The sequence below is a fragment of the Saccostrea cucullata genome, unplaced genomic scaffold (assembly GCF_032062105.1).
Source record: "Saccostrea cucullata isolate Sc308-1 unplaced genomic scaffold, CSIRO_AGI_Scuc_v1 ctg2139, whole genome shotgun sequence".
Taxonomy (NCBI): Eukaryota; Metazoa; Mollusca; class Bivalvia; order Ostreida; family Ostreidae; genus Saccostrea; species Saccostrea cuccullata.
The window spans coordinates 196531-207648 of record NW_026926647.1 but is presented as its reverse complement, the minus strand read 5'-3'; the positions used below and the strand labels follow the sequence as shown (position 1 = coordinate 207648).

General features: G+C 32.8%; 2 protein-coding genes across 2 annotated transcripts; both read left to right on the top strand.

The window, feature by feature from the left end:
* The first annotated feature begins 2045 nt into the window (after positions 1-2045).
* LOC134272306 (complement C1q subcomponent subunit B-like) lies at positions 2046-3584 on the top strand. Its single transcript, XM_062754554.1, has 2 exons — positions 2046-2256; positions 2823-3584. Exons 1-2 carry the CDS (start codon positions 2109-2111, stop codon positions 3236-3238), a joined length of 564 nt encoding a protein of 187 aa, XP_062610538.1. The 5' UTR covers positions 2046-2108; the 3' UTR covers positions 3239-3584.
* A 3108-nt stretch (positions 3585-6692) lies between these two features.
* LOC134272305 (multimerin-2-like) lies at positions 6693-8679 on the top strand. Its single transcript, XM_062754553.1, has 2 exons — positions 6693-6924; positions 8118-8679. Exons 1-2 carry the CDS (start codon positions 6744-6746, stop codon positions 8528-8530), a joined length of 594 nt encoding a protein of 197 aa, XP_062610537.1. The 5' UTR covers positions 6693-6743; the 3' UTR covers positions 8531-8679.
* Positions 8680-11118: the final 2439 nt, after the last annotated feature.

Genomic DNA, 11118 nt, shown 5'->3' with positions numbered 1-11118 from the left:
CTATCAAGTTACAAATGCGATAATTCTATCGCTATGCTTTACAATTAGTGATAATTTTATCACGTCTTGATCAGTGCTGAATCTTGATAATTCTATCAAGTTATAAATGCGATAACTCTATCGCAATTAGTGATAATTTTATCACGTCTTCAATAGTGCTGAATCTTGATAATTCTATCAAGTTACAAATGCGATAATTCTATCGCTATGCTTTACAATTAGTGATAATTTTATCACGTCTTGATCAGTGCTGAATCTTGATAATTCTATCAAGATCACTTTTTATTCGCCGCGAGAACTTTATTTTCGCGTAATGCTCGGGAAAATTTCCTTCTCGCGTATTATAGATTTACTTAAGATTATATAGAGCAATGACCACAATTAGTGAAAATTTTGTCTCGCTAATAAAGAGTCAATAGAGAGGTTTAGCAAGCTCACTTGTACGTGTACATGTACGTGTAAACTACAAGTTAGAATTACACGTACATGTTAACATTTTTTTCTTGTTTAGCTAAGTATAACCTGTACTTGTACTTGTAAGTTTTTAAATGTAAAAGTGGTTTACATTTAAAAATCATCCGCAAAAGCAATAATTTTAATACGTTTATCACCGTTCTACATAAATATATACATGTACTTATGAGAAAAAGATTGAACAGAGTTCTTATGTTTTTAATCGGTCAAAGTCTTTTTTGAAAATCTAGATGTTGTAATTTTAACTCCCTATAAATTAATATATTTCAATTACTGACGTTCAGTTCTTATATCAGTATTTGCATTAAATAATCAGGTTTCAGAAAAACGCACACTTTTTGAAACATAAACATCAGTTAAAGAATTATACGCTACAAGTTTTTACTTACGTGTAATTGGCAATGTACACGTAATTTGCGTAAGAAGACACGTGTAGAAATTCGTCATTAGCAAAATTACCTTCATTTCATATGTCAGCAGATGAATGCTAAAGAGTACATGTCTGAGTTATTTCTCTTTGCTTACAAATACGTCAACTAAACGTCATGTTCTAAATTTTGAATTTACCAGGTGGTATTAATATACCCGGTAAATTCAAAATTTAGAGCATGAAATACAACTAGTATCGATCGCTCAATTTTGGCCCCTCGAATATCCAGATGGTCCACCTTTGATGACTTGTTCACAATTTTTTTTAGGTTTGCTGCTATTCTATAATTATTCTGGCTTTAGAATATGAGATATGAAGTTAGAAAAAAAATTGAACAAAGCAGATGTTAGAATATTGTGCCAAATATACTGGTAAAATGTTTGAATACTTAGGCGCAGAAATATACCGCCATACAGGTAAATTTATGAATGTCACTAATCAAAAGCACCAATGCAAGCAAAACGCAGTCATCAGCTTAAAGTTTTCTACTGTAATATTAATTATCTTCCATGTACGGGACAGAAATATGCCACCATAAACCGGCCTGAATCTTTAAAAAAATACGCTGTTATAAAATATACGCCTTATCCTGGTGTACCGTTGTAAATTGAATGAATTGTAAAGAATTTTAGAGAACTTTTCCCATGAGCGGTTTAAATTGTAATGTCACAATGCGGATGAATAAGACCAAACAAATTTATGTTTATATTCATTGATAAATTAATAATTTGCGACTACAATGAAATCTTTAATTTTGTGGGGTTAACTTTCGAGGTATGAGGATGCCCAGGAAATCATGACCACCACGAAATGTAAAATAGCATGTGTACATTTTATATAACTACTCAACTCCCATCTTCAGCCACAAAATCAAATCCAAATCAATGCAACATTTTTTTCCTTAAACTACGAGAAAATGTGTAATTTTACTGTACACTTTTTTCCAAATAATAATTTTTGTCTTGAAATATCTGCAAAATGATATTAATGTGTCATTCATACAACGACTGCTAAAGAAAATTTAACCTTGATAAAAAATATAAATACAATATAGCAAAACTGCACGATGGAAGAATGATCAAACAATTACAGGTGAAATACCACCTCATTCCGTCATTGTGGAGCAGAATTGATCAGGCATCCGTCTGGTCTAGTTTGTCTTCGGAGAAGTACATGCACCGTTAGTAGGAAAACTCTTACAAAAATGTATGGAACACTTCTTTTTTTGTCCACATGTCTTGCTTTTACTCACTCTTTGAACGTGACAGCATCGAGACAAACAGATGTTTTGGAACTGCAACAGAATTTAAGGATGCTAGAACAAAGATTACAGGCACTTGAAGCAATGAATAGTAAGCAATAGTTAATACTGTTTCTTTTCCGGAATAATAAATTGTAAATTAAAGAACTCACATTTCTTGTAAGTTATATTAATATCTTCTCTTCTCTCAGAGGAATTTTTGTTGTCATTGTTGTTATTGTTTGATGATTCACTTTTTCATCTTAGTAAAGTGAGTCTAAAAATTCCTGCCGTTTAATTTTCCTTATTTTTAAATGTGTTAATAATATACATGATTGTATTTACAATGTGCATGAACATTCTGGACAAAATTTTCGAGGTGTTTAGATACACTATCACTATACTAGAGGAAGTATCAAGATTTTTCAGTTTTGACACTACTTATTCTCATGTCAGATCAAATAATAGATCCTGTATTTTTTCAGTTTTTGTATTAGGAGAAAACTGTCTAGAACTATTCATCATATCGTCATATCCTTTTGACTAAATGATATGTTCAATTCAATTTCCTCTTGTTCGTGTGCAGGTTAATGTTCTGAAATTAGATTTATATGCTTTTAAGACAATACTGTAATACATGCTTGACTGCACTGTGCAGGCATTTTTTCTTCCACATAGATTCTTCAGCAAAGCTTACACAACAATCAGTTGGATTTACTGCGTGTTTATCATCATCAACTGCAGTTACCATTGGCCACCTACAACCAATCAAATTCGATCACGTGATCACAAACGAAGCCAATGGTTTTGATCCACGGCATGGCACATTTCGGGCACCTGTTTCCGGACTCTATCACTTTTCCATGACCATATACTCGGTGAAGTCACATTCGCTACGCATTCAGATGGTCAAAGACGGAACAGAACTTATCCATACATACGAAGGCGGAAGCGACTATCTCTCCTCCACCACTGATGTCAATGTGAGACTTAGTGCTGGTCAAACCGTGTGGTGTCGTAATTCACAAACAGCAAATCAATTGGTTAACGCTAATGGTTACAGTTGCTTTTCTGGGCATTTGATATCTAGTTAGGAAAACACAGTACAGATGTTATCGCACTGCGTTTTAGCTGTAAAGAGTTCTGTTAATGTAGTTTATTTGGCGTGTTCAATATTTCATTTTTAATAAGTAAGCATAGATTTGAAAAAGTGCTTTCTAAATGTGTACTATATGAATGATATTATATGATGAAACATTTACCGGAGTATTGCGCTTTATTTAGCGGATGATGCTTTCCGCAAAGGCGCGAAATAAAATACGCAACCAAATGTAATACTTTTACAGTAACATACTAATTTATTAACAGATATAATTTATGTAGAATTGATTGTATTTAAATTATACATGTATTTTACTTAAGTTTTAAAACATATGACCAATTGATCATTCTGTCAAATTTCGTAATTTGAGTCTGTGCCAATAGTTATTAATATAAAATGTTGTCAAAAATTTTAAGAAAGTAAAATATGGAGACAACGAACAGTATTCAAGATCAAAGTCAATTTAGATGGTACAAATCGAGAGCAGCACAAACATGGACCTTCCAAATCATCAAAAATTGGATCGGTGCCTAAGAAGAGTGATCATTCCCTACCGAATCGGTCACAACCGTTATGTGCTTCTTCTTTTGATCGGGATCCGTTGACTATTCAGTGTGTAAATACTAAGAGATATCCAGTTCTTTGGAAACTAGGGACGTCATTTGCTAGCAATCATTGAACGATTTTTTTGTCTCTCTCTTTTTGTTCATATTGATTGATCGATTGCATGCTGTTTAACGTCCCTCTCGAGAATTTTTCACTCAAAGAAAAATTCTCAAAAGAAAGTGTAATTTGCAACTTTGTCGATTTAAAGAAAATTTCATGATATGTCATCATATACGGTTAGTTAATATGAATTTAATATGAAATCGTTATAAGCTGTATAAAACAAACACGACATAAGCTGATAAATATTTTTTTTGTTTAATGCACCTTTGCGCCACCCCATGCTGGTGGACAATAACTAATTTACGCTTGTACTCGACACTTTCAGCCTTTTAGAAATAGATTTCTTTAATTTTTAAAAAGCCTGTAATTTCTATAACTTGATATTTGATAAAGAAAAAAAAGTTTGATACCCTACATGAGAATTTTTGTCAATTTCTGTTTCTAGTAAGGAGGCAGCTAAAAGTTGTGATGAATTTTTGTTATGTACACGGTCAATAATTTGTTGCAGCATACTTAAGATGCAATGAAGACATGAAAAAGCAGATATATCTAACTGAAGCTAAAAGATAAAGTCAGATAGATAATCATTATTATAATGAAATTTATAATGACATTGTCATAAAAAAGAAGCTATCATTTGGTCGTATTTAGGTTGAGTTGGTTCAGACCGATTGCTAGGCCTTTGTAATCATACTGTATTTTACTTAGAATGATTCGACCACCTGCGCATTACATGAATGATATGGAGATAACGAACAGTATTCAATATCACAGTCTATAAACCAATACAAAATAGGAGCAGAGCAAACACGGGCCTCCTCTAAAACATCAGAGGTGGGATCAGGTGCCATGGAGGAGTGAGCATCCCCCTGCTGACCGGTCACACCCGCCGTGTGCTCCGTGTCATGATTGGGAAATAACGGAAAAATCCGTCTCCAATGCATAGATTTAAGGGCGGCTGAGACAGATCGAAGAGGAGGTTTACACTTCATAGGCACCTGATTCCACCTCTTGAAAGCCTTGGGTCAGTGCACATCTTTACAGAATTGCATTGCTTAAGGATTCCCTTTAGATCGATCAGTGTATGTTTTCGAAACTTGTTCCATTATGTGTAATCATATGATCCCATGAAAAAACTTTACTTTAAACTGTACTTTAGAAATGAATGGAATTAGTTGTATCAACCTGCAGAGAAAATATTTATTCGATTGAAATTGTTCTTATTTTAAAGTAAAAGTTTGTGTTTAACTTAATAATATTCTCTTGAATATAATGTCAGAGAATTATTTTAACTTGATGTTTAGAATTTCAGCTCCAAACGTTTAGAAAAAAATTTGACTTGTACATGAAGGAAGGATATGGAAATAACGAACAGTATTCAATCTCAACGTCCATTAAACAAATATACAAAACAAGAGCAGAGCAAACACGGACCTCCGAAACATCAGAGGTGGGATCAGGTGCCATGGAGGAGTGAGCATCCCCTGTCGACCGGTCACACCCGCCGTGTGCCCGCCGTCACAATCAGGAAATAACGGAAAAAAATCCGTGGTCAATTCAGTGTATAAATAATGGACTAACAATTGGTATGAAAAACGTCAGTCAGCATTACATGTGAAAAGGGGAAAAACGTGAAATCTCTGGAAACACCATGAGTGAAACCATCACCTCTTTACTGATTAATGTCTTTCAATCCTCACATTTTCAATGGTTTAAAGTACAAAAACTGCAATTATTTTAGTTTAATATAGTTTAAATTTACAAATTATTGCAAAAAAGATATGGGCTGCCATATTACTTAAAGATGGGAGTCATATAAACAGAAGTATATGTCATCATAAAAACAGTATATCTATTGTAAATAGCATTTTAAAAAATCATTTTAATATCAGGTGAATTATTTTACATTAGAAGTACAATAAAGAATGAAGATACCTTGGATGGAGTTATCGTCCTTTTCAACATTTTTATAAAGAGTGAATAATTGATTAAATAAAGAAAATATACATCTTTTAATTTCTTTTACTTAATAAGATTTATCATCACACGTATTGAAAAGCATTCTTCCAAAAGATATTGCTCTATTGGCTATTAATTTAAATTAATAACAGTTTTTGCAAAGACCTATGAAATCATGCGAGGATGGAAATACCTTGATAGTAAGTCATTGGACTTATATTATATATAAAATCAATGACCAATTAATTGTCATGGTATAACGCAACGATAGACTGTATTTGCAAATAAAGTAATTTTGAGAACCATTCAAATAATTTGATTTCATGACTCGATTTTTCTCGTAGAAATATCTTTTGTTTGATAAAAAAATAAGATATAAAAACATACATGCTTGAAATAGGCACAATATAACACAGATCTACTATTAATTAGAGAAATATTTAAAGAACCTGACATATTCCCGAAATTTTTACCAAAAAAACCATTTCCAGTTTTTTTTTTAAATTCTGTTCGTTTTTTCTTACATCTTGTCAAATGCCAGGACGCATATAATCTAAACATTAAAAAAATGGAATGGCATAACGATTATATACAAATATGTTTTAAAAAAATTTACATACACTCTTCAAAATAAAATGAATTAACAAACATGAATCATAATCATAATGCTGAATTATCAGGTCTAAATTTGTCTCTTATCAAATAAAGTCGTGTGTTTTTACTCTTTAACGAATACCTTTAGCAACACGCATTTTATCAGTTAAATATTTATTTTACAATCATTAACCTTTATAACTTGTTTAAGGACCTTGCTAAGTTTCGAAACACAGGGGAAAAGTTTAATTTTGTAAATCTTCACGGGCACTGAAATGATTTCTTTTCATTCAATCTTTATTTTGGTTTTGATTGGAAATGTGCACTCTCTGAATCTACCAGAAGTGGATCATGAAGCCGATATTCCTGCAATGAAACAAGAAATTAAAGACTTGAAATCACTTATTGCAAAAATGAATTCTACGCTAGGTGATGTTCAAGCTAAACTGGAGAAATGTAAGTATTTTATTAACATTAGACCTAAGTCGCGAAATCGAATGAATTGTGAACAGTTTCTGAACAAAACAAGAAGTCTATGTAATGATTTTTATCCCGCTTCAGACAAATTTGTCGATTACTGATTGGATAAAAGCTAATCACATGAAATTTTCCGTATTACGTCTCCATTTCCATATTACGTCTCCGTCGAGGCGTAATATGAAAATCGGGCACGCGATTCCGTTCGAAGCGTTGTTATTGTAAATAAAAATGGCGGCTAACAAACGGTTAACGTAGGTAGTTTAGTTAAATTTCTTGTTACCTTAACGACATTTTATGTTGATTGTTATTGGATTAAAACTAATATTTTCATAATATGCATAATTTTTTTTTATTGAAAAGGGTCTTCAGCGGGATAAATTCGTTACACAGTCAACCTATATATATGTGAAATGGAAATCCGTATTGGGACTCGGCTTCGCCTCGCCCAATACGGATTTCCATTTCACACCCTGTATGAATCCGCATTAGGTCACTAACTGACTGTGTAACTAATAACATTTTGCTTATTATCTGACTGAATGTACATAACATATATATTAAGATAGGTCTCTTTATATGGAATTTACACGTGAAGTATGAAGCTAATATTGACAACAGTTCAAATATTTTCGGTAATGCCAAAATATGGTAAAATGTTGAAAAAGTAGATCAAACACCAAGACACTCTGACCCCAAGATAAAAGCCAGTAGGCCAAATGCGTTGATACCTGTTTATTTGTTGGTCTGTTGTTTGTTTGCTTGCTTGTTGTCAAACTTCTCTCTCCTGAATTTTTCACTCATATGGTGACGCCACCTATTGAAGGTATTGTCATATGAAATACACATATGTTACAAATGAAAGCAATAGTTCCGACAAAAAAAAAGTTATTGGCAAGGTAAAAGTTTGTCAATGTCTGTTTTTACTGAAGAGGTACTTTTTTACAAACGAAAAGATTATCCCGTATATAAACAGACGGGCAGGGCAAAAATCAATATTCCCCAATGCCGTCGCTCTAAAAATGTTTATATTTTTTGTTAAACATTAAACTAACTGTATCAATTTCGTTTTATTCTTTTTCCAATCTTATAATAAACTCCTAAAACTTAAGTTCCCTAAATTTAATTTTTTTATATCAATTTAAATTGTTCTTTTTCCTTAATACTTACAGACAATACATCATCCGATCGAACACTCCCCGTCGCCTTTACAGCCTGTTTGGGAGCAAGCCTCAGAACACTAGGACCTCATCAACCAATGGAATTCGATCACGTGATCTTAAACGAGGGCGGGGCATATGACCCACGACATGGAATATTTCGGGCACCTGCTACTGGAATATATCGATTTGTTGTCACATTTCTTAATCAGCCTGGTCATGAAATCTTTGCAGAAATTGTGAAAGATGGAAATCGGCTTGGTCTGGCATATAGTGATGACGATCAACACAGCGAAGGAACAGTGCAAGTCAACGTTAAATTACAGTCTGGTGAAGATGTATGGTGTCGGAATGCGTTATCCACAAGATCGATGACCTTGCATCCTGATGGAATGTACTCTTGTTTTTCTGGATTTCAAATTTAAGGATACGATTTATAATCTTAAACTAAAAACTATGTATGCATTATAAATGTATAAGAATTATCATACGGATGAAAAGAAATAATTTTAAAGATTGAAATTGTAGAAGAAAACAACTTGGAATAAAAAGAGAATATATCCAATTTAAGGCACAGCAGACATAAGATATATTCTTATATATTTTTAAACATAAAACTAAATAAATAAGTTTTAAATATTCAAAGAAATTCAAATGTTTTTTTTTTTTACACTATATATAATGTAAATGAGGTCAGCAGTGGCGCATTCTTTGAAAAATAGATTCATTTCAGGACGGACCGATCGAAGTAGATATAAAATGTTATTTACATACTAAATAATCTAAGGGTTTTCCCTTCTTTTTTGTTCTTGACAAGGAGAACAGGTGAACTATCGGCAAAGGATGCCAAATTCTCAATGGCACCTAATCCCATCCCTGATTTAGAGGTCCGTATTTGCTCTGCTCTTGATTTGTATTGTTTAAATGGATTTTGAACTTGAATACTGTACGTTAACTCTATATCTCATGTTATATCAAGGTCAAAAGATTTTTTTTTATTTTTCAAACAGAGAAAAGACGTTAGTTAAAGGTTTTGTCATAAGTACTTTATGTTGACACACGAGCATATAAAAATGAAGTTTAATCCCGTAAATGATGTTTTGTAATACCGAATTCAAGTGCTGAAAGGAAGTTTAATGGCTTCGATGTTATAAAAAATAAAACAGCAAAAATATTGGAATTTTTTTCACATAAATACATCACCATTACTTTTATCAAGTTTATGTATCTTTTATTCTGTACTTAAAGGGTCCCATTCTTCTTAGTCGCTACTTACTTTGAATACATTTGTTTGTGTTTAATCAGTGTCAATAACATCAAAACAATACTGCATACAAAAGTAAAAGGGAAAAAACTATTTTTGTAGTACAAAGGTAAAAAAATCTTTAAGCATTTTTCAAACAGAAATTTAATAAATTCTTAGGATTTTCTACGCAAAAATTAACTAGTTAATTTTAGATTTAATAATGAAATGTATTTATTGATTTTTAAGAATTAAATCCTGAAAAGGTAAAAAAAAAAATATTTCAATGATGACATGTCGTTGACTTTGAAAACAAAGTATTCTTAAAAGTGGTGCATTTTGTTGTTGCTAATCTTTTCTGTTAGATGTATGAATGTGAATTGCTATTGAACAAGGATACATAAAGAGATTGTTTACCTAAAATAGATCAAACTGAAGATAACAAAATAAAATCAACTTAAAACTAGAGGTACTGTGAGCGATGAGCTCACTAAATGATACCCCCCGCCTTCCATATGGTTATAACTGGTGAAAAAGTCCATGTTTTCCTGTGGCCGGGAAACCCAAAATATGCGTCGGATCAAAAAGTAAAATAGGAGGTGCACAATGGCAATATGTAATAAAGATTCTGTGAAAGTTGCATCAAATTTCATTCAGTGGTATGAGAGGAGTTGCGGATAAGAGATGGGTACCCCAAAGCGTAACAGACGGACGGACGGACAGACGGACGGACAGACAGACGGACGGACGGACAGACGTACAGACGGACGGAATTAACGATCACTATATACCCTCCCGCTTTTCAAGCGGGGGGTATGATAAAAACATTTCTTTGGAAAGTTGATAATCTAGGTCGACGATTTTTTTATTCATAGGAATAGGCTCTCATCATTACATTTTTCTTTTTAACGGAGATACCGGAAAATTCTATTATGATTTTTTTACAACTTATTTTGTCAACACTTGTTGACATAGGAAACTTGCTAATTTTCACATCAGCAGACCTGAGTACCGATTGTGGCAACGCACTTTGAAAAAATTACGCACTTTGAAAAAATGTTTCAAAGTGCGTTAAAATTGGGATAAAATCAACGCACTTTGAAAATTTTTTTTCAAAGTGCGTTAAATTTGGGACCAACTCAACGCACTTTGAAAAAAATTTCAAAGTGCGTTAAGAGTCTACATCAATATATTTTACCATGGAGACATTTAACGCACTTTGAAAAAAAATATCATATTTTAGTCATGGAAAGATATTATTTGTTATTTATCTTTCAAAAAACAAAGCCTAACCCTAACCTCAAAAATGAATTTACTCCCGTCGAAAAGAGGAGAAGACGGGTATAAGATCCCTCAGTCCAAATCTTTATCTTTCCAATCCATAGGTGTCGGTAGCAAACGGGGGAGGGGAGCAATAAACCTAAAAAGGGTACGCTGCATTTTCAATGCTTATACGATGTATATATAATTCCAAAATAAGTGGGGGGCTTAGCCCCTCCCCTCCCCTGGCCCTTCGCCCAGTCTCGATGTCTATGCTATACTCAAAGCATTCATATACAAAGCATTCATAGAATTATGTATTTACCTAACTGGTATGACGTTGAAAACTTTCAATAATAAATGAGTTAATTAAAACAGATGAAAACTAGAAATTTTTAAGTACAGTAAACCTATGAGAGAGAAAGAATTTTCATAGTTTTGAACAATCAAATTGGCCCCTTTTTATTATGATAAATGCTAAGTTGCTTGAAGCTGTCCTCTGTTAGTGCC